General features: G+C 53.2%; 3 protein-coding genes across 14 annotated transcripts in view; 1 reads left to right on the top strand and 2 right to left on the bottom strand.

The window, feature by feature from the left end:
* Positions 1 to 1,089, top strand: part of BIN3 (bridging integrator 3) — a 45,749-nt gene extending 44,660 nt beyond the window's left edge. The window contains exon 10 of the transcript XR_014293554.1: positions 932 to 1,089. The gene's annotated coding sequence lies outside the window, so the exon portion shown is untranslated. The remainder of the gene's footprint in view (positions 1 to 931) is intronic.
* On the bottom strand, positions 82 to 15,239 carry CCAR2 (cell cycle and apoptosis regulator 2). Of its 9 annotated transcripts, none has more exons than XM_082615725.1 (21): positions 15,109 to 15,239; positions 14,141 to 14,236; positions 13,778 to 13,869; positions 13,247 to 13,338; positions 12,929 to 13,043; positions 12,657 to 12,786; positions 12,376 to 12,472; positions 7,720 to 7,839; positions 5,805 to 6,027; positions 5,605 to 5,718; positions 5,130 to 5,293; positions 4,500 to 4,671; positions 4,181 to 4,411; positions 3,857 to 4,075; positions 3,075 to 3,219; positions 2,872 to 2,954; positions 2,046 to 2,192; positions 1,772 to 1,883; positions 1,493 to 1,681; positions 1,144 to 1,349; positions 82 to 918 (listed from the first exon to the last, which is right to left on the bottom strand). In XM_082615725.1, exons 2-21 carry the CDS (start codon positions 14,196 to 14,198, stop codon positions 874 to 876), a joined length of 2,754 nt encoding a protein of 917 aa, XP_082471851.1. In that variant the 5' UTR covers positions 14,199 to 14,236; positions 15,109 to 15,239; the 3' UTR covers positions 82 to 873. The 9 variants fall into 9 exon arrangements, with proteins under 9 accessions (XP_082471851.1, XP_082471852.1, XP_082471853.1 ...); XM_082615726.1 differs by having other exon boundaries at positions 2,872 to 2,951; XM_082615727.1 differs by having other exon boundaries at positions 4,509 to 4,671.
* Positions 15,240 to 16,027: 788 nt separating this feature from the next.
* On the bottom strand, positions 16,028 to 20,970 carry LOC309805511 (uncharacterized protein C8orf58). 4 transcript variants are annotated; one of them, XM_082623439.1, is made up of 7 exons: positions 20,400 to 20,970; positions 18,753 to 19,261; positions 18,261 to 18,440; positions 18,044 to 18,152; positions 17,803 to 17,915; positions 17,498 to 17,580; positions 16,028 to 16,970 (listed from the first exon to the last, which is right to left on the bottom strand). In XM_082623439.1, the coding sequence occupies exons 1-7, from the start codon at positions 20,446 to 20,448 to the stop codon at positions 16,859 to 16,861; spliced, it is 1,155 nt and encodes a 384-aa protein (XP_082479565.1). In that variant the 5' UTR covers positions 20,449 to 20,970; the 3' UTR covers positions 16,028 to 16,858. The 4 variants fall into 4 exon arrangements, with proteins under 4 accessions (XP_082479565.1, XP_082479567.1, XP_082479566.1 ...); XM_082623441.1 differs by having other exon boundaries at positions 17,890 to 17,915; XM_082623440.1 differs by having other exon boundaries at positions 17,498 to 17,604; positions 18,300 to 18,440.
* Positions 20,971 to 22,049: the final 1,079 nt, after the last annotated feature.

The following is a 22,049-nucleotide window of genomic DNA, read 5'->3' as shown; positions in this document are numbered from 1 at the left end:
CAGAGACTGCGCTGAGGGTTGGGAGGAGGGCGGAGCACAGGCAGACCCAGAAGAGGAGCGAGGGGAGAGTTACCAGGACACTTTGTTTTGACTTTGGTTTATTTAAAAAACAAAAAGCCAAAAAAAAAAACCAAAACAGAACACTTTATATACAAAGTCAAACTGAAACCACGGATTATGGAAAGAGGCGAGACTTATGGGGAACAGGGAAAAGGCTGGGCCAGAGCCAATACCACATTCTGAACACGGGGAGCCAGGGAAAAGAGGTGCTGGTTTCTTCTGGCAAGTCTGGGGTGGCTGGAACAGTGTTCACTGCCGAACACTGCCCACCGCTACACGCTCGCTAGCACTGACTGACTCTGTTCCTGCAATGGCCGCGGGAGACCCTTCCCCCCAGAACCTGCTCCTGAAACCTGGCAGGATTTGTGCCATCCGGAGGAAGGGGCTCTTACCACCCCCAGCCAGCTTCCGCGTCTGTTTCTTCAGTTTATTGGCATCAGACCTTATGACAGACTCAAAAAGCCTTTTCCTCCCCTGTCTTATTCTAAACTGGAAGAGGACAGGAGAAAGCACAAGACGAAAGGGCCCCAGGAGGAATCCCAAGGTAGAGGGCAAAATGACATTCGAGGGGTGCAGAAGATGTTGGATTTAGTTGCAAGTGGAACCGGCTTCCTCACTCACCCGTCCCACACGGCACAGACGGACCCCACCCTGACGGCCTGAGCTCCTCTACAGAGGCCGAGCGCAGGGGTCAGTCACCCCTGCCTATGGCTCCCAGGTCCTGCTCCAGCTTCCTTCTAGAACCAAAAGGGCTCTAACTTCAGCAGGCTCCATCGCTGACCTCACAGGATGGCAGCTCCTGCACCAGGCCCCTCAGTTGCTAGGTGCCGGCTCCTCCTTCTCTACCCAGCTGTCTGCCTGTTTGAAACAGATGTCACGAGAATCAGGACTCAGAGGAAGGGCCGAGATCCGAGGACTACTGAGCACTTCCTCCTGGGAGACTCCAGCGTGCCAGCTGCTGACTGATCGACTCCATAAGAAACCAGGAAGGAGGCGGAGGCGAGGCGAACCTGGGCCCGGCCCCGTGCCGGCTGCCCTGACCCAGCCTCCCCGCCCGGCGGCCGGCTCTCCCAGGAGGCTCACCTTTTCAACCATCCGCTGCACCTCAAGCTGCAGGGGGGTCAGGCGCCTTCGGAACTCCTGTAGCAGCCGCTGAAGCTGGTGCTTCTGTCGCTCCGCCGTCCGGGCCGTATCCTCAGCCTCAGCCAGCCGGGTTCTCAGCTCCTGCATTTCTGCGGCCAGCGTCTTATTCGTCACTTCAGTGGCTGAGAAGCGGTTATGGCTCTCCTCTGGCAGGGAAAGAGAGGAAAGGCTGCCAAGCTAAGGAGGGGAGTGTAGGGCCAGAGGCCTGGAGGCTGAGGGGCGGGCCTCCCGCTCGGCTCCTCGCGTCTGCGCCGGGCCGTGACAGGTCCCCGCGCGGCCAGCCACTCACCCAGCTTCAGCTCCAGTGTGTGAATCTTGTTCTCCAGGTAGAGCCGCCCGCTGTCCTGCTGCTCCGCACGCTGCAGCAGGTTCCCCACGTTGATGAGGCTGCCGTTGTGGGACACCAGGCCCTTGTGCTCCACAGGGGCCGCGCCCGGCTTGGCGCTCTTCCCAGGAGGAGGTAGCAGATCCAGGTTCCCTAGACGGGCCGCGAAGAGACTCAGGGACGGTCCCGGGAGAGAGCAGCCTGCTCCGCTGTCCCCAGAAGGCCGCAGAGCACGGTACGCACCGAAGAGCACCTCCTCGGGGAGCCCCCCGTCCGGGCCCTCCGGGCGGCTGTACTGAAGGCTCCGATACTGGCAGATGTTCTGGGCCACCACCCTGCTGACCAGCTGTTTGGCCTGTAGGAAGCACACACCCAAGATGCCCACGGATGAGAAGGTGCAAGTCCCCCCACGATGGCGTGCAAGAACCTAGAACCACAGCATCCCGAGCCGCGCATACACACGAGGATGTCGGGCGAGGCATCTCAGAGAGGCCTAGGGCGGGGCATGAGAAAGCACCTGCTCTGCGCTGAGCCGGAGCCCAAGGGTAAGCAGGATCCTCTCCAAGTCTCGCCGATGCAAGTAGCCACACCAGTTGGCATCAAAGAAGACAAAAGCAAGAAGACAGTCCAGAGGGAGCACAGGAGAGGGGTCCAGCTCCTTGGGCTAAAAGAGAAACAAGGATGAACAGGATTTACAAACAGGTCCCTTGATGCTAAATCACCCAGGACGAAGCCCTTATAAAATCAAGCCGCTTGATATTTAAAATAGATGACCAACAAGGACCTACTGTATATAGCACAGGGAATCCTGCTCAATGTTATGTGGCAGCCTGGATGGGAGGGGAGTTTGGGGGAGCATGGATACATGTACATGAATGGCTGAGTCCCTTTGCTGTGCACCTGAAACTACCACTACATTGATAATTGGCTATACTCCAATATAAAAAGAAAAGTTTAAAAAAAAACAAAAAAATCAAGCAGCTTGGCTGACACACTCACTCACACCCTTCCAGTTAGAGACCTGACCCTGGGCCAGGCAAGTCCCTTGGCCTGTAACCAAAGGCCTCTTTGGGGCATTTTCGCCCCAGGGGCTGTCAAACACAGAGGAACCTTGGGTGCTCCCAGGTCAGACAGCTCGCTCAGATCCGCCCTGACAGAGATACCGAAGTGCTCTCCTGGATCCTACGAGCATGCCATCCCGTAAGCCAAGAACCACCTTTCGTCTTTCGTCAATCAGAAGATGCCAGAGGTCATTCAGGAAAAGCGCCCCTTTCCCAGGAGTGAGTCAGAGGCCTTGCTAAGCTTCCCTGTCACTGAGAGCCAGAGAGGCACAGAGGTCTCACCATGTCCTGAAGGGATGAGAACTCCATCTCTGACTGATTCGAGGCAACCGACCGGACCTCGGAATCCTCCAGCTTGGCTCCTGCTACAGAAAGGTGAACTTGGAGCTGGGAGCACACAGGCCCGGACTGGCTCCACACACAGCCAGGACGGGAGCCACAGAGCCAGCCAGGACGCCGCCACCCGGGGCAGGCGCCAGACATACCGAACTCCTCCTCCCCATCGTCCCTCAGCAGCAGCAGTTCCGGGTCCAGGGCCATCTCGCAGAGGTCCTCAGACACCTCGCCCCGGGGTTTCTCTTCTTCCTCTCCCCCAGAAGATGGGGGTTTGGGCAAAAGCCCGTCTTCCTTCTAGGAGAAGCAGACCAAGATGATGAGAGGAACTGCCCCTGTGACTAACCAACAATAACAACGGTTAACATCTGTGCGTCAGCCGTGCTCAGGCACCGCGCCAAAGGCGCATACGCAACGTCTCATTTAACATACTTCGTTACATGGGGGTCACAGAGCAGACCGGGGCGAGCTCCAGACACCTGGGACTTTCCTCAAGAGTCAATCTCAGTCCCGTAAGAAATTTGTTTACTTGACAGTATTTAGGCAAGAAGACCCACGTACTTTAGAAATGTTTAAGAAAATGCAGTGTTCTAGTTAACCGTCAGGTGATCAAAACACCTGTACCGTCAAAGCATTCCTATTAATGGGGACTTCCGTGCTGCCGTGTCAACCACGCCTCCCTTCGCTGCTCCAGGCCCGCCTCCCTTCTCCCAGGTACACCAACCACCTCCGGGCTGCATGACCACGTGGGAGAGTTAAGCGCCCCGCACCTGAGTCACACCAGGGTCACAGAGCATGCGCGCAGTGAGCGAGGGGTGATGAGAGGAGACCCCTAAAGCACTCCGAGCAGCGCTGGTGCCAGACAGCGCCCCAGTTCTGTAAAGCATTACCATGTGCAGCCCCAGTGCCCGTGCACGGGGGCAGAGGTACTCACCGGCGGGGCATCTGACTCGGCAGCTGTGCCCTCACTCTGTACCTCATCCTTGGACTCCTTGGCCTCCTCCTTGACCGCTTCTTCCTCCTTGGCCGCCTCCTCCTTCTCAGGTTCAGGTGCGGCCACGACCTTTTCAGGAAGGCTCAGCAGCATCTTATAAATCCTATAGCCAAAATCCCTCTGCAGCATCTCCAGAAACAGCTCAGCCAACACCATCACCTGGTGGAAGAGGCAACAAGGGGTCACGAGCATCAAAAAATGGGGTGTTCCAAACCCCGCCATCCTATACGCCCTGCCCCACAGCCCCCAGACTCCTACACCTACCTCAAAAGAGATCCTTTCTTTTGGCCTCCGGTCCTCCACGATACTATGGATGGACAGATTTACACAGCTGGGGCGTGCCATGACAGCAGGTTCTAGAGGGGGTGGAGGGGCCTCTGGGAGATCGGTGTCCATTTCCTGCTGTGCAGTGACCTCTGGATTCTCTGCATTCTGTTTAGAGGTGTCTGCTGCCTGCTCTGATGCATCAGCTGCCTGTTCTGTAGGCTCTGTTTCCTGTGACGAAAAGTCAAGAGCTATGACCATCTGGGTCCAGGGGTTAGGGCCCCTAATTTCCCCACGTGTTCGTAAGGCTCGGCCTCACCACTGGCACCTCCTGGGGCGGGGGAGCTGCCTCTGCAGCTTTCTGCTGGCACAGGGCCTCCCACTCTTCCAAAGTAGGCATGATGGTCCAGATGTCCGGCAGGTACACCACCACGGTCTGGAGCCGCCTCGGGGGTCCCAGCTGCAGGTACTGAAACTCAGCAAAGCGCCACCTGCTCACAGCAAAAGGAAAAATGCAGTACTGACCCATGACATTCATGAGGGCTTCAGTTTCCAATCAGCATTTAATGAACACATACTGTGTGCCAAGCTCTGACAGTACAGAAATAAAAGATATAGACCAAGTCCTCAAGAAATGGTTAGTCAGTGGGGAGAGACAAGTAAGCAGACAATTACTATCCGAGGTGCCAATGGCAACAAGAAGGAGCACGGAATGTGGCTGTGGGGCCACATCTGACGAGCCTTGGAGGGTCAGCTGGCCTTCAACACACTTACACACCCCTCACCATGCTCACGACCACTGCGAGGGCTGGAGGGGGTGTGTGGTCAGCAGGGACTAGGGAACAGACGGGAACTAACAGGTCAGAAAGGCCCAGCAGGAGCCTGGCTCCCTGCAGGGTCTCGCCAGCTCACTGGGCAGCCACAGACAACAGGTCAGGCAGCCACTCACCACTTGGTGCAGGCACTCAAGTCGATGCCAGTCTGGGCTTGCGCGCAGCGGATGGCAGTGCGGACGAGCACCTGCGGGTCGCCCTTGGGGTCGAGGCCGTCCAGAGAAGGAGACCACTCGCCCCCCACCAACACTACCTCCTCTTCTTTCTGGCCCAGCAAAAACTGCAGAAAGAGACCAGGGGTAAGAAATGAAAAACCAATCACATGGGTCTCCCACAGGGAGGCAACCTGCCACCAGTGGGGAACAAAGGGTCTGCCACACTGGGGGCGGGAGGGGTATCTCTATCCATGAATGTGAACCCCACATAATTCTGATAAGAAAGAACATCTCTCAGCCATGCTGTCCTCCTGGTAAAACGACTGGTATCTCAGCCCCAAAACCCCGTTTCTATGAGTTCCTGAGCAGGAGCTGAGCTGACAGGAACTGAACATCATCAATGAGTGAGTCTTGCCTCCTGGGCTCCAGCTCTTACTTTAATTTGCTTCAGAGGATGTTCTGGCGTCTCCCTTGGCTCAGCCATGTCATCCACGAAGAGCATGCAACAACGATACAATTCCTCCAACCCCGGGGAAGAGAGCAGCAGTACCTGGTAGGGACGGCACAAAGGGGACACTCGAGAACTTTCTCAGCCTCCAGCAACAGGACAAAGAGGCAGGAGCCCAGCCAACTCACCTTGGAACTGTAAGCAGGGTCACTGTCCGTGGGCGTGGGCTCAGCACCAGCGTCTGGAGCTGGCAACTTCTCAGAAGATGCCTGGATGCGGCTTGGATGATGGAGGGAAAAGGGCTGGCTCAGAGGGAAGGCCGACAGCCAGCTCAGATGCACAGCCAGAAAATCTGAGGGAACCAGCAGGGTGCGGTAACGGCGCTGGAGTTCTAAGAAGTCACAGGTGGAGCTACGGGAAGAAAGCAGGGAATTCCAGATTGAGCAAAGACTAAATTATTTTTAAAACTAGAACCATAAAAGACTTGAAAGAAAAAGGGAGCAGATTATTTTATAATCTGAGAAAAGAAGAGCTTTCTAAGTAAGACACTTCTGAAAAGAGAAAAATGGATCAGACTTGACCACTAAAATGTTACAACCTCTAGTGGCAAAATAAAGTCAATCTGGGGAAGGAAAAAAAAAAGACATCTGCAATATGTGACAGAGAAAAGGGTCACTGTCTTATATAAAAGGAACCCACAAGTCACTAACAAAGTTCACAAGTCTAAGAGAAAACTGGAAAAACTGACAGCAACAGATAACTTAGAAAAAGAAATGAGACTCAGAAGCTCATGAAAACATGCTCAATCTCACTCATAATTAAATTCAAATCACGGTATCACTTTTCACCTATCAGACTGACAAAGATCACAAAGCTGGATAACACAGTGTTGGCAAAGGCTGGGGGTGCAAGAACCTCACACCTCGTGTGAGAACATAAACCGATACCGCCTCTGTGAGAGGCCTGGCAATATCTGTCAAGGCTGACAGACCTGTGAGCCAGCTACTCCCTTTCTAGGAATTGAGCTCAATAAAATGTTTGCACCTGTCCACGCAGATGTATAGAGAAGGATGTTTATTATTACAACAATGTTTAGGATAATTAAAGACTAAAAATGGAGAACTGGTTAAATAAATTCTGGTCCATCCATTTAGTAGAATGCTGTGCAGTTGCTAAAAAGAATGAGATCAGTCTAATAAACTTTAACGTAGAATAAATTCCAAGACAAGTGAAAAAGCAAAGTGCTGAACAGTATGTACAATAGGTTTCCAGTTGTGTTTTAGGAAAAAAACCACAGCTGTGTGTGTGTGGCTAATTGTTAGCAGTCATGTTCTGACCACATGAGGAGGCTCTATATTCACCCCTCCAGTGGGGATGATGTGGGGACCAGTATCTCATCAGATTAACCTTGGGAGGCAGGTGGGTCAGCATGGAGAATAAGAGGCCCTGCCTGGGCCTGGGGAGAGGAAGCGGTGACAAGGGAAGAGCAGTGGCAGCCCTCCTTCCCTGCCACCTTGAGGAGGAGGTGCCAGGAGGCTGCCCTCACCTCAGCTCGGACGTAGGTGGACTTGGTTTTGGGGCCTCATCTCTAATACAGCAGCTGAAGCCCCGCATCTCCCATGCTAGATGGAATCTGGAATTGCTCACCTACCTCTCAGTCCATCAGTTTCTACGTGTGAGAAGTAAGCTTGTGGGCCAGTGACCTCATACATGCTGCAGCACTTAAACAATAATTTAGAGCTTCCCTGGGAAACCAGTCCCAGGGTTCCTATGACCCACAGTTTCTACCTGACTTACAACTGGTACTGGGCACCTGGATTTTGATTGATAAGCCTTAATGATAGCCTGGCATAACAATTTCTGGTGATCAAATCATAAAGTTCTATCAGGGGTACCCATGTCAGTGCTGCTATGCTGGTCAGAACTTGAGATTTTGAAGTAAAAAAATCTGTCACAATAAAAAACAAAAATGAAACAAAAAGGTCATGAGCGCGCGCGCACACACACACACACACACACTCTTACTCCCAGGCTATATCTCGCTTACACAAGAAACTGTTACCGGCTACAAGTCTCAGCCCCCACCCCAGCCTCGCCACTCACCTGTCCACAGTGTAGGGAGTGAGATGGACTCGGTAAGGAGGCAGGTCATGCCTTGGTTTCTTAGCACCCCAAGGCTCTCCACCAGCGCGCTGTTTGCGTTTCTTGGAGTCATAGTCATCGCTGGAGGTTGATCCATTACCAGAAGGAAGAGACCACACTGTTACATACAGATTCAGTACATACTGGCCTAAAAAGAACTGGAAACAATCTGAATCCCCGACTTTAAAGATTAAGAAGCCATGCTAACGGTCATATAAGAGTGTTATAAAAGACATTAAGATGGATATTTAAATGCTTTTAATAACACAAAACCATTCATGTTAAACAAAAAGAATTATATGGAGCACTATATATACAGTAGTGCCTCAAATGTGCCAAAAAAGCTTTAAAAAGAAATAAAATATTAATGGTGGATACCTCTGACAGATAAAGGTGATGAAAATTTTCTTATATTTAATATAATTTTTTGAAATGAGAAAAAGAATTTAACTGATTATTTTTTTTTACTGAGATATATATACATATGGCACCATGCTACGGGTTCTGTCAAGTTTCATTAAAAGAGACAGTTCTGGGGCTTCCCTGGTGGCGCAGTTGTTGAGAGTCCGCCTGCCGATGCAAGGGACGCGGGTTCCTGCCCTGGTCTGGGAGGATCCCACATGCCGCGAAGCGGCTGGGCCCGTGAGCCATGGCCGCTGAGCCTGCGCGTCCGGAGCCTGTGCTCCGCAACGGGAGAGGCCACAACAGTGAGAGGCCCGCGTACCGCAAAAAAAAAAAAAAAAAAAGAGACAGTTCTGGTAAAAACCCTTAACACTACACATTAGAGTCATAAAAATACTGAAACCCTTTGATCCAGTAATTTCACTCTTAAAAATTTATCCCAAGGAAGTTAATTCAGAAGAAGAAAAGAGGTTATATATATAGTAGAAAAAATTCAAGCCAAGTAAGAAAACCACATGTGGGACATCCCTGGTGGCGCCGTGGTTAAGAATCCTCCTGCCAATACAGGGGACACGGCTTCGAGCCCTGGTCCGGGAAGATCCCACATGCCGCGGCGCAACTAAGCCCGTCTGCCACAACTACTGAGCCTGCGCTCTAGAGCCCGCGTGCCACAACTACTGAAGCCCCTGTGCCTAGAGCCCGTGCTCTGCAACAAGAGAGGCCACCACAATGAAAAGTCCGCGCACCGCAATGAGGAGTAGCCCCCGCTTGCCGCAACTAGAGAAAGCTCGCACGCAGCAACGAAGACCCAGCACAGCCAAAAATAAAATAAATAAATAAATTTATATTAAAAAAAAAAACATGTGTATCTAGCAATCCTGAATTTTCATAGTAAATAAGTACAGTAATCATACAGCCATGAAAACAATTATGAGGATTACAGTGCAATATGGAACAGATGTTCGATAAGAACGTATAAAAGAATCTGAACTCAAAGATTTAAATTATAAAAAGTATGCATATATATAGATAAAGACTAGAAAAGAACACGGGGGGGAAAAGTGGCAGAAAGTAAATTTGCTTTTCAAAATTATTTTCTAAAGGTCTTTAAGAATGGCTACCTTGGGGATGGGGGGAAGATAAGGGTAAGAGATTAAGAGGTACAAACTACTATGTACAAAATAAATAAGATACAAAGGCGTAATGCACAGCACAGGGAATATAGCCAACATTTTATAACTTTAAATGGAGTACAACTGCTATGTTGTACACCTGGAACTAATACAATATTGTAAATCAACTATACTTTAAACGTTTTTAAATGGCTACCTTTAAAGGGAAAGAGGGAATGATATATTTTTATAGTATTCTTAACTTTATATAATAGCATGCACTACTTTATACATTTTTGTAATAAATCACTTATTATAGTATCACTATGTTATGGGGGCAATAAAAAAAATAATAGAAGAGAAAAAACCTTTAGACCATCATAAAATGCCATAATGATAATGGGAAAAAACCCCATGTCTCACAAGGGAAATAAAATCAATTGTCAATTCTTCGTGCTGAGGTAATGCTGAGTTGATTGTATTTACCAGAAGGTGTCTACTCTCTCCCTTTAGACCTTCCTGGGTTGTTTCCCTAGTCATTACACCCCTGAGTAACAAACCTGATTATATTTAACACGAAGTTTTTCTTCTTTTCTCATATTCCTGCCTGGGTAATTTCCTTGTTCATAGCATCTCCCTCCAAAAGCTGCCTTCTGATCTTGCCCTTGTGGGATGTCAGTGCCTCTGTGTCTCTTAACAGAAGAACTGTCCAGAGTCATTTTGACAACTCTCTTCAGCTCACCCATGACTGAAGTGAACTCTTCAGTAAATGCTGTCAACCTCAAGTTAAAGTGGATGTTCCACTGAATCCTCTAAACTCAACGAGCAGTTTTCTCCCCTTATTGTGAATTGCCAGGAACAGGTTATAAGGCATGACCAGTGGAAGCCAGCTCCGTAACCTCAGCAGGATACTGAGATGGTATATCCAGCTGGATAGCCCTGGTCAAAAACCGCAGTAGTTCAGCATTAGCAATCCAAAGGAGACGCTGTTTCCTGCCTCTCAAAAGCTGAAGTTCAAAGTAAAACCTGGTTTCCAGTCAGACGCTAACATGGGTGACTCCATTATAAATTGTTGTTCCCCCTCAGGGTGACCTCATTCCTACTGCCCCCTTTGCAGAATGACTCTGCAAATCCTCTCTACTGACTGACAATAATATCTCCCTCCCAATGGTCATGTCTCCTTTCTCGAGAAGCCATGACACTGAAGCATTATGGCCAAAGTAACAGAACATAGGTCTTGCACGGGGCTTGGCATGTCCAGGACAATCAAATGCAACTGGCTATATAGAAAGGCTGGATGTGAACCTAAAGCAGAAAGTCAATAGCAGCCACTGATTTTCACCCAGGCTACATTATCCCTGAGGGCACCTGCTGTGATTTTGAATGAAGCATTTAATAAACTCACAGAATGAGAGGTGGAAAGTCCTTGGAAATTCTGAAGACCAAGAAGATGGGTGTATGCAAAACGTATACCAGTAACTTGAGAATGAAAGAGTGTTGCAAGCAGAGACACTGTGGAAAACAATCCCACACAATCAAAGCTTTCCCGCCTCCTTAGTGTTCACATGACCTATCCCGAGGGAACAAACAGTAGCTTCAGCACAGAGACCAGCTACATCACTTTGCCTGAACTGTTTCTCTGAGGAACTCCATGCTCCTTTTACATGTTCTCAGTGGACTGCATTCTCAGCCCTTACCATGTAATAATCTACTGGCCTCTGGCAATAGGGGGCTGTTTCCTTCTCAGAACAGTTCTTATTTCAGAAGAGAACTAGAACATGAGAACACTTTCTAGAGTGATGGAAATGTTCTATATCTTAATAGGGGTGAGAGTCACACAGGATTTTCCATTTGTCAAAACTGTCCATCTAAGATTTGTGCACATCAACCTAAATAAATTCTACCTTAAAAAAAAAAAAAATCAAGTACAAGGCAGGGAGTCGATGAAAAAGAATGGCAGATACGGATACTTGTTTAAGCTGGGTGATGGGTATATGAAGGTTCATCATCCTCTTTTACTTACTATGCTTATACTTGAAATTTTCATAATAAAAAATTAAAATGAAGACGGACAGAACTAGAAAAAGTCTTTAAAAGCAAACTAGTCTAGAGCGTAAGCCCTAGGGATATAAACAAAAGCTTTTAGGGAGAGAGTGAGGCAGGATAAGGAACACGTGAGGCAGAGAGAACGGGCAGCGTGCTCCTCCTGGCGGCCCCCAACGCTCACAGATGATACAGGATGGCCTGGGACGCCCCAAAGGCCCAAATCCACCACGCCTGCTCCACACAAGGCCATGTCTGCATGTCCACGGCACAGACCTGGATTTCTGGGCAGAGTGCAACACACACAGTCTATCACACCACTGAACTAACTGTACAGGGTAATTAAAGAAACACATTTTATACTAAGAATTAAATTATGCACTGGAGGAAACTAAAAGACAAAACAAACACACAAACATAAAAAAACAGAAACAGACTCACACGTATAGAGAACATACTGGTGGTCACTAGAGGGGAGGAGGTCGGGGGGAATGGGCAAAATAGGTGAAACGGTATTAAGAGGTACAAACTTCCAGTTATACAGCAAGTCATGGGGATACAGCACAGAGAACATACTCAATAACATAGTAATAACTTTGTATGGTGACAGATGGTAACTAGCTCTTGTGGTGATCACCTCGTAACATATAAAAATATCCAATCTACTGGTATAATATTGTAAATTATGCTTCAATTTAAAAAATACACTACAAAGTTACTTTTTTTGGACAATTACTATTTTCTTGATAGTTTTGATTCTTGGTGTCTCAATCTTATGCACGAGAAATAAAAAGGAAAATTATATATTAAAAAAATTCAATGTGATACTTTGAAAAATGAATTACACCAAATCCCTATTTGCTGAACCAGCTGATGACGTTCTGATATTTGTATATACATCTCAATGTATCAGCCTATTTCAGGGTAAAGGGACTAGGATCTAGCTGTAGAAAGAGAATGTTATTGTCAACAGGTGGCAAAAAAAAAAAAAAAAAGGGACATTCTCTTAGAGGCAAATAAAATAAAACACCTTTCCTTTCTTGCTCGATCATCCTCTTACCTTCGGCCTGGATCCAATCGTCCATGAGGGCCCCGAGCAGGAAATCTGTTCAGGTGGCTCAGATGAAGTGTGTGGGATGTTTGGAAGAGACTCAGAGCTGCAGAAAGGAAATGGCTGGTGACTCAAAACCCCTAAATATTTGCCCAGCTTTCCTGTACCTTTCTTCCAGTGCGTGAAATACCCACATCTATTCTGAGAGCAGCAACCTAACAGTTACAAGTCCATTCATCCCGAGTACCCCATAAAGCCACACCCCCAATATCCATGCCACTGGTACTCACGCTTCTGAGGAAAGAGTGGGGGAATCCGGTGAGGCTGGAAGATCAGCTGGGGCTGGGCTCCCAGAATCCCTTGCTTCTGGCCCAGGGCTGCCACATGTAGAAGGGGAGGTGCTGGGGACTTCAGTAGGGGCTGCAGGACAGTAACCAGGAAATTCAGGGCATCCCATAGCTGACCTGTGCACTACCTTGGAGAGATGCAGCCCCAACCCCTTGATCAAAGTAAGGTTCCCTCCCACCCCTTTCCAATAAACATGCCAAGGAGAGATGAATACCTGGTTGGAGAGCGTTTGCACCTTGACAGCATTCCAGGGCACTGCCTGGCCTGGGTTGTATGCAGCCTTCACCAGCACCTTCTCACCCAGCTGGGGCAGCCGGCCCTTCACCACACTGCCAGCACACAAGCCAGGAAACCCAGTCAGGAGAGAAACCCTGGCCAAGCCACCCTGACTGTCCCTATGAGGCCCTTGCCATCAAGATTTCCCACACCTTGCGTGACAACAGCAAAGCAATGGCATTACAGGGAACCCACCAGCATGGTGACAGAACTGAGTCCAATAAGCATTTCCAGAGGGGATCAGCCTCAAGCCTACCTTAGCTGAAAAAAGACCTCTTCATCCACCACCCCAAAGTAGTCATGCAAACTGGTAACAATGCCAGTGAAGACCCGCTGCTTCTCTCCACCCTGTAAGAGAAGAGTGCAATTTAAAGGGAATAGGGAGCATGTGTCCATGCTCTGCCATTAGCATCTCATGTTCATCCACCCCGCCCCACCCCCAGCTCAATCGGAGTACTGCACAGATTCCCATGGAAGGAAGCATACATATAAAAGGAAGCATATGTACAGTGGACATAATCAATCTACTGGGGGTGGGGAGTCATGCTGATTCTTGGGTCATAAGCTTCTTCTAGGATTTCCAGTTCTTTAATTCCAAGAAGCACCCTAGAGATCTCCCTAGAGCCAGAACCTAGGACTCCCCAGTCCCAGATGTCTAGTCGCCGCTGGACTGGCCGAGGACAGGAGCGTCAGGAAGGACGAACACCGTGATGTAAGATTGAAAGCCTCGGGCAACCATGCATGCTGGGGAAGTCCCGAAACTCACTAGATAGGATGCCCAACCTACCTGAAGGTGCCTGGCATTTTGGGACAGGTCTGTGGCCACAGGAGGAGTGAGCAAACCAGGAGGAGGACCCAGAAGAGATGTTGAAGCTGCGCCTATTGGAACACAGAAGCGATCCAGAAACTGCACCTACCGTCTTAAGCACTAGATTCAGCTAGAGGAAACAGTAAACCCAAAGAGCAAAGTGGATCCAAGCATGTCCCACACAGGGTCTCGCCGACAACTGCTGTGGTCATGTTTTTTTCCTGAGAAAAGTCAGCAGCAAATTGCACTCCACCAGGGAAACCCCAAAAGCCACATTGTGAAAGACTAACTCCAAAACACACACTTCCCAGTACTAGGCCAGGTAGAGATAAAGGTGATCACCTGAGAAGTTGCGTCCCCCTGGTAGTGGGTTGATCCGCTGGCGCTTAAACTGGGACATTGGGAATGCTGTCCTCTTTCAGAGTCTTGGGGGAAAACCTTCAATCAGAAAAGAAATGAATTAACAGCTCATAGGGAAATTTTCCATCTACCCCAAAAAAGGAACTAAGGATCTTAAGGAAAATGGACAGATGGATACTGAGAATGAAAGGAGGAGACGGATGGTGAGAATATGAAAAGGAGCAGGAAATGGAGAAATTACAATGTTCCAGTCGGCCCTCACAATAATCTAGCGGTGGGTGATACTGTTATACTCTTTCAACGAAAAGAAAACTGAAGCTCGGAGGGACTGAGACTTGCCCGAGGCCACATAACCAGGTAGGTACAAAACTAGGACTCACACCCAGATCTCCCGACAACTTAGATCTCCTCTCACTATGCCACGCCACCCTCAGATGGCTGGGGAGAGTGGAGGGTTGGAAAGAACCCCGATGACATTCATTCATTCAATGCATCCGCCAAAGAGCTCCACGCAAGGCCCGGAAAAATGGAGGAGGCTGCTGCCGGAGAGGAGATGGTGTGGGCCCTCTCCCCGGAAGCCCGGCCCGTTGTTCCCCGGACGGGCGGGTGGGAAGACAGCTCCGTGGCACGGCCGAACGTGAATCCGGCTGCGCGCCCGCCCTCTTGCTCCCGCACTCCCCGGCCCCCGGCTCCCGCCTCAGCAGCCGCCGGCGCCGAGGCTCCCGGGGCGGGCCGCGGCCAGGCCACCGTGGGAGGACGAAGGCGCGCAGCTTCTCCTCCTCCCGCCCGCCCCCAGGGCCGAGACCGTTGCCAGGGAGACGGAACTTGCAGGCCGAAGGGGGGCTCGGCCCGTTCCGCGCCCGGCTCATCTTCGAGGCCCGGCCCTCGCAGCCCCTCGGCCAGGGGAGGGGCGAAGAGGCAGAAGGGCGGCGGAAGGCCCCCCAACCCACCTGCGGGCCAGGGCCGCGACACCGGGGGGACAAAGACACCCGGAACCACCAGAGCCGCTGCTGCTGCCGCCACCGGAAGCGCCTCTACGGAAGCGCGACCACTGGTCGGAAGCTGCCTCTCTCCCGGATATGGTCCCTCCCTCCTCTCCACTGACCTGTCCCTTCCCCCACCCCGGCCTGCCATCCCGCTCCAACTGGGGAGCGGAAGTGCGCTTTCCCCGATCGGATGCGCGTTAGGAAGCCGCGCCTCAGTGGTGTCCTCTCTTACGTGTCCCATTAGAAAAGCTGGCTTCGGAGAATTGGTTCCTGGTCCCAAGACTGCTGGAGCTGGAGCCCCAAACATAAGGGAGCACCTGTGCCTCATTCTGGCAGATCCCAAGACCGCAGCAGCAAGAGAACCAGCTGACTGGAGGAGGAGGAGGAGAACCAGCTGACCTCCTCCCGACTGAAGGAGGAGAATGCATGATCAGTGGCCATTTCCAGAAGACATCCCTGTGTCTGATTCCTACCCTACCCTTCTGTTGACGGCACACCCCTCCACACACACCTCCTGGGTACCTGCAGGAGACTAAACTTTCCCCCTTTCTCAATTAACAAAGAGCTAGGAACCTAATAGGCTATGTAGTAAGATAAACCTCCACAATATTTAGGTATACATTTACAAAGAGTTCGTTCTCACAGTCATTTCCTTTAGTCCTCACATCAACCCTTGGGGGATAAGGAGGTCAGGAATTAGTGTCCTAATTCTCAGCTATGAAACCTGAGAGACTTCAATGAAATGACTTGCTCAAAGTCTTGCCGCTAATCACTGGCCATTTTAGTCCCCATTAGCAATCCCAGTTGCCCCCTTACCCTCTGACCCATCACCCTCCAGTCTAGCCTCCCTCCAACACCCTTTCCTATTCATTTAACATTCACCAAGCACTTTGAGACAGTTTAATCTCACTTTACCCTCAAAACAAGCCTGTGAGGTAGGTAGGACAGGCATCATTATACCATTTGGGAGATTAAGTGGGAAGCTATGGCTCAGAATAGTTAAGGGATTTTTGTCAAGGTCTAAAAGCTAGTATGGACCTCTGGTTTCAGCTGTGACATGGAAAGGCTAGTAAGGAGTAAAGCAGCTGAGAATAGACCTTGAAGATTACTCTGCTATTCCTCATGTTGTCCTTGACTCCCATCCCTGGTGCAGTCTTCAGGCAAGATTCAATGCAGAGGCAGCCAAGAGAGCATGCTTCTCTGTCCTGGGGCTGCCCATGCAAGTATGAGGAGGAAGGGAGGACTCCAGATCAGTAACTGCCCGCTCAGGAGTGAAGGTCAAGTCCATCGTTCTGCAGTTACCTCACCCTGAAGACTGACTCTTTGAGTGCATGATTCCAGAGAGATGGTTGGATTCAGCCAGTTCACAACACTGACAGTCCCACAGTCCCCAGCGACACGCTGGGCCCCAACAGATCACCACGCCAAACGCACTCCATGGACGCCAGATGAATCAGTAAGTTCACATTGCCTAAGCCCAGGGATTTCTGGCAACCAGGGAGGAGCCCGAGAGCTGCTGCACCTTGGGGCCTCTCAGGGACCCAGGGTTCCTTGGCTGCTCAGAGGAGAAAGACTCAGCCCTTGCCTCAGAGAGAAAACTGAGCGTCAACAGCTTTTCCTGGCAGTGCCCAGAAGCAGCAACAGGGCAGAGGGCAAGGAAGAAGATTTCACTGCACTCCCCCCAGCTGGGGTTACATCCCTGCACCAGGAAGTCTCAGCATACAGTAAGGTTTTTTGCTCGTTGCTTCTTAACCACTAATGATGGTATAAAGGTCTTCTGGAGGGTTCGGCCTGGAGGCCTTTCAGGGAGGTCCCTTGATGCGATCCTGTGGAGAAAAGAAAGGAGGCGCTAGGCTAGGAGGAAGAAACAAAGGTAACGATGGCCCCAGAGTTGACCAAGCATGGTGGGAGGCCTGGGGATATTAATTGACAGGGATAATCCCCCCTGGAGAATTATTCAGTATAGACCCCTACCCCCCAAGCCCCGGCATCCACTGTGGCATCCTGTGTGCCCTACCTGGCTTTCCTGGGGAAACCCAGGGAGGTGACCTAAGTTTCAGCTTTGAGGGGTGAGGGCTTGCTGGGCTTACGTGAGGATTTCCCATCTTTTGGTCCTGGCTCTGCCACTGACTCACCGTGTGGCCTCGGGAAAATGACTTCCCTCCCCAGCCCAGTCCTCAGCCTCCTCACCCATAAACGGGGTGCTTTAACCACTTTCTGTTTCTTCCAGCACCCTCTCCAAGACTACGTCTCTCAAATTTTGCAGGGACGAAGATAACAACTGACAGCACAATCCTGGCATCCTAGCTCATCAGGCTCCTCCCTCTGCCCTGGGCTGGGCCACAGGACTCACCTGGGGGCAGAGCCATCAGGAGGGGCAGCGGCTTCAGCAGGTCGAGGGCTCCTCCACCGGATCCGGTTGAGCAGGACCTTGACCTTGTTCCAGTGGGAGAGATCCCGCTGAGCAGAGGGTGAGAGGGTCACCCAGGGCCCCTCCCCAAAACGTACCCCTGACCAAGTTCCCAGAGATAGCTGTCAGCACAGCCAGGGCAAATCACCTGTTCCAAACAGGAACCCTCTCATTTTCTAGCACACATCCCAACCACCCCCGACCTCCACCGCATCCTGTCACCTGCCCCCATGTAATCCCTCACCTACCCTGTGCCCCTGGGAGGATGGAAAGGTGTGAGCTGGCTCTGCCAGGGCCTCTGACAGCCTGGAAGGGCTGGCGCTGGGCACCCCTACCTTTGGGGGTGAAGCTGTTCTTGCTCCTTTGGAAAGAGAATCCAGTTACCCAAGGCCAGGAACAGGAAGGCACTCGTCAAGCCCAGAGCTCAGGGGGTCTGCCTGTAGGGACCTGGGCAGGCAAGATACAGACGGAGACACAACTGCGCCTCACCTGTCTCCTCTGTCTGGCTGAGCCGCTCCCACTGCCCGTGTACCTCACTGCCCGGGGCGTGAGAGGGTGGAGGTGAAGGCGCCAGGGCCGGCTCCTCCTCTTTAGGATCCTGTGCACAGGAGAGACAGGCTTTCAGGGCCTGGCTAGAGGGCTGAGGCTGTTCTGAAGGGAGTCCTGGTTCCAGGGGTCCCCCCCATCCTCTTCATCCCCCACTCACCTGCCTGCCCGCTGGCCCGACTGCCAGCAGCTCACTCACCCCAGGGGCCCTCTGAGTCCGCAGCTGCAGGCAGAGCTGCTGCAGCCTCGCCATCTGCTCCAGCACCAGGCACAGGTGTTCCAGGTAGCAAAGACCCTGCCCTGGGAGGCAGGCCCAGGCTTCAGGCCCCAAGCCCCCCACCTGTGGGACGTAGTGAGGCAGGGGAGAATTCTGAACTCAACCAGACTCACACCCTAAGGGGCCAGCAGATGGGGGCAGGATGAGTGAGAGGAGGGACGCACACCCAGCTGGCCTCCCAGTGCCCAGCCAGGCAAAGTGCCAGGCAGGCCCTGGACCTGCCCACCTCCACACAGCTGGGGGCGGGGTGAGGTAAGACGTTCTCACACAACCCATCAATGAGGGGTAAGGAAAGCCCCACCCCGAGAGAGCTCCAGGGAGAAGAAGTTGGGGGGCGGGGGCATCTCCATCCCACGCTTGAGAGTTGGCACTCACCACCTCTGCTTCTTCCAGGCCTGCCTCTAGGTCACTCTCTGACTCGGTGGCCTCCTGTCCTCCTGCTCCAAAAAGGGGCATTTCATACTCAGGGTTGCTTGGCGGCTTTGGGGAGCGGTAGTGTGACAAGCTGGCAGAGGAAGCCGGGAGCTGGCGGGACCGCTCCAGCACCTGCTCCAGCTTACGGCTGGCTAGAAGCCGGCTTAGGCAGGCAGGAGGCTCCATGGCACCCAGGGCCAGGGGCTCAGCGCTCCGTATGGGCTCAGAGTTCAGAGAGTCTTGAGAAAGGCCCGGTGAGGTGGCTAGGGACCTGTCCCCAACCGCCATCTCCACTCCTGAGTCCTGGGAGGCCAGTTTGAGAAGCGGCACCTGCCTCCCAGGTGCTCTCAGCCGGCCATGCCCCTTGCAGGAGTCTGCCGACCATCCTGGAGCGGCATCCGCGATCCGTCTGTAGGTGCTGGTGACTCCAGGCACTACACAACCACGTGCCAGGTCCTCACCAGCCCCATCTGCAAGGAGAGTCAGTCATCAGGCTGGGCAGGCTGCCCCAACACCCCCGGCATTCCTGGCAGCTGGTGACATTCCCTGAGGAGGAGTGTCCTGGGGCAGAGGTGACAGGAGGAGACTGGTCGGCCACAGCCCCGCCCAGATCTCTCTCCAACCCCGGCTGGGAGATGTTCGAATGGGGTTCCCTTTACAAAAGTAATTGTTAGTGATATCTGCCTTGGAGGGAGTGAGCACTTTTTCTTCCAGGGAGCCCTCGTGCTCCAGCCCCTGAGCTTGGCCTAAGACCTCTGAGCCATAACTGGGGAGCGGTAGCCTCTTCAACTGCTCCCCATGGGGAAGTATGACTGTGCCCCAGCCTCAGGGAGAGGGGGAAGGGCGCAAAGAGGGAAGCCGGGGCCCAAACTGGCATCAGGATGCAAAAGGAAGTCCGTCCTGGAATTCCTGGGGGGAGTTGGGTAGTAAAAATAACAATCGCTATAACCATTGTGGACTTTTGTTCTTTTAAGTGAGAAACAGAAGGTTTTGGAGAGTTGAAAAGGAAAAATTTAAACGGAGGAAAGGGAACCAGGCGGGCAGGAGGAGAAGCAATGTGATCGCCCATCCGCTGTCCTCTCCTACAGCTCTCCTGGCCTGTGCCAGGCTCTCCTGCGATCTGGGTGCCCCGATTGTAAGGATGCAGAAACGGAGGCTGGAGACGATGGACGGCCGCCTTCGTCTCCCTGCCCGCCACGCGGGAGAGCTGGAACGGGATGCCAAACCAGGCCCCTCTGGGCAAGGAAGTCGACCAGGAAGTCCACCCCTGCGCGGCTCCTTTGGAAAGGGGTCCGCCGCCGCGGAGAGAGATTTTCGCAACTGCGGGCTGGGGCAGGGGCCGGTCAGAGGAGGATCCAGACTGGGAATTAGAGGGAAGTGGACCCGGAGGAAATGGGATGGAGGTGGCGGTCGGTTTAACGCCAGAAGCCAGAGGGTCTCCAACGGGCAAGGCGCGATCCCCCGGCCCTTCCTAAGGGAAGCAGAGAGGAGGGTGCAGCGAAGTCGGGCGGGCTGTGCCGGGTGGGGCGAGGAGCGCAGACAGGGGCCCGGGCGCGGGAGTCGGCTCCAGGCCAAAGGTCCCGGCCGGCCCCGGGGTGGGCGACTCACCCCGGCCGCCCAGCGGCTCCACGGCGAAGACGCGCCGCCGGCCCAGCATGGCCCCAATCCCGGCCCCGACACGGCGCCCCGGCCGTGGCCGCTGCAGCCGGACGGAGCGATCCCGGCCGGCGTCCCCGCGCCGCTGTCGGGTGCGCGTCCGGACCTGGCTGGGCGAGGCCCCCGGACACTCCCTGCGGGGATGGGGGAGGGACGGCGGGAGGGGTGCGCAGGTGTGCGGGCGCTCCGAGAGGGGCCGCGGGGGCGGGGCCTGGTCCCACCCACCCACCCCGCCCCCAGTGCCCGCGGGGCGCGGCCCCCGATCTGCGGTCCTTCGGGCCCCGGGCGGCCCCTCACGGCCGGCCCCGGACGGCCGGCCCCGGACGTGGAGCGGGGAGCCCTGCCCGGAGACGCCGTCTGGTTCGTGGCGCGGGGTCACCCCGCCCTCGGTTTCCAAGCGGGGTCTGTCTTCCTGCCGCCGAAATGAACCCGGGCGGGGATGGGGGGCGGCGGCGACCGGACGCGACCGCGGAAGGAAATGGAGCCGCACGTGCAGGCGGAGGGAAGAGAGCGGACCTGGACACCGGCGTACCCGCGCTCCCAGCTGTGTGCCTTGGGGCAAGTCACTCAGCCACTCAGAAACCTGGCGCGATCAAAGGGGGAAGTGACTCCCGGCACAGGAAGATCCTTTCCAACAACTGCAGAGCGCCTTGGGTTCTGGGCTAGATCTGAACCCCCTCCTCGTCCCACATCTCTTCCTCACCCGGGTACCCTAAAGCTGGGGGCTGGCGCGGGGGGAGGGGGCTTCAGGATCCGGGGAAGCGAAACAGAGGGGACAGGAGGGCAAGCCTGAGATGCTGGAAGTGTAAATGCTCTCCGGTCCCCGCCCCCAAACTCTTTGGGTCCGTGGGATTCCACCCCCAACCACCCTGAAAGGGGGCTGAGAGCCCAGGCAGACACTGACGGTGAGACAGCCTGGTGACCAGATGGGATGGTGGCCTCTAAAGAAACCTCAGCCTCCTGAGGAAGGCGACCACCAGGCTGGAAAACTCCCAGCAGGACCTAAATTCCCTGGAGGGAGATAAGGGAGCTGGCGGACGTGCAAACTTGCACCTGAGCCTCTGGGGGAGGGGGCCGGAGCTGGAGCTGGAGGCGTTGGGAGCAAGTGGTTATTAGCTGGGAGGGAGAAGACAGTCTGCCCACCTCCAGCTCCCTCCTTCCCTTCCGCCTGCACCCTACGCAGGAGCCGTCAGCAATCAGAGCCACGAACTACAACATTCTAACTTCTGGGAAACAGGCCTGCAGCTAAGCCCGGGGAAAAATGGGAGCCTCTCCTAACACCTTGATTTTTCAGGCCAACCTCTTCCCTGCTAGCTGCGGCTTCTCTGGGTTGCCCCCTCCCAACCCTACCCTCCTGGAAAGCACCGCCCCCCGCCCCCCCCTTCCTCTTTCCCAGGTGCAGAGAGGGAAACCTGGGCCTGGGGGAGCTGCTTTACCCAAGTCCAACAGCCCGTGAAGATCCCACGCCAGGCCTCCCTGGGGAGGAGAGGAGGAGGGCTGGCCATCAGGTGGCTTCCTCCCTCCGAAGTCAGAGGATGGGGAGGTAAAGTGAGGGAACCTTTGCCAGATCTTGTCCTGAATTTGGAGAATGTAGGGCCAGAT

This window comes from Mesoplodon mirus, assembly GCF_964341445.2.
Source record: "Mesoplodon mirus genome assembly, chromosome: 1".
In the NCBI taxonomy this organism is placed as follows: Eukaryota; Metazoa; Chordata; class Mammalia; order Artiodactyla; family Ziphiidae; genus Mesoplodon; species Mesoplodon mirus.
This window is presented reverse-complemented; position numbering and strand designations above follow the sequence as displayed.

Coding starts and splice junctions, on each gene's coding strand:
- CCAR2 (XM_082615719.1), bottom strand. CDS start 14,198: ATGTCCCAGTTTAAGCGCCAGCGGATCAACCCACTACCAGGGGGACGC. Junction 6,028..7,719: donor ACTCCCTACACTGTGGACAG/GTGAGTGGCGAG, acceptor TTCTTCCCGTAG/CTCCACCTGTGACTTCTTAG. Junction 4,412..4,499: donor CGCCCCAGGAGGTGCCAGTG/GTGAGGCCGAGC, acceptor TTTTCGTCACAG/GAAACAGAGCCTACAGAACA.
- LOC309805511 (XM_082623439.1), bottom strand. CDS start 20,448: ATGCTGGGCCGGCGGCGCGTCTTCGCCGTGGAGCCGCTGGGCGGCCGG. Junction 19,262..20,399: donor GGAGCCGCTGGGCGGCCGGG/GTGAGTCGCCCA, acceptor CTCTCCTTGCAG/ATGGGGCTGGTGAGGACCTG. Junction 17,581..17,802: donor CATCCTCCCAGGGGCACAGG/GTAGGTGAGGGA, acceptor CACTGGAACAAG/GTCAAGGTCCTGCTCAACCG.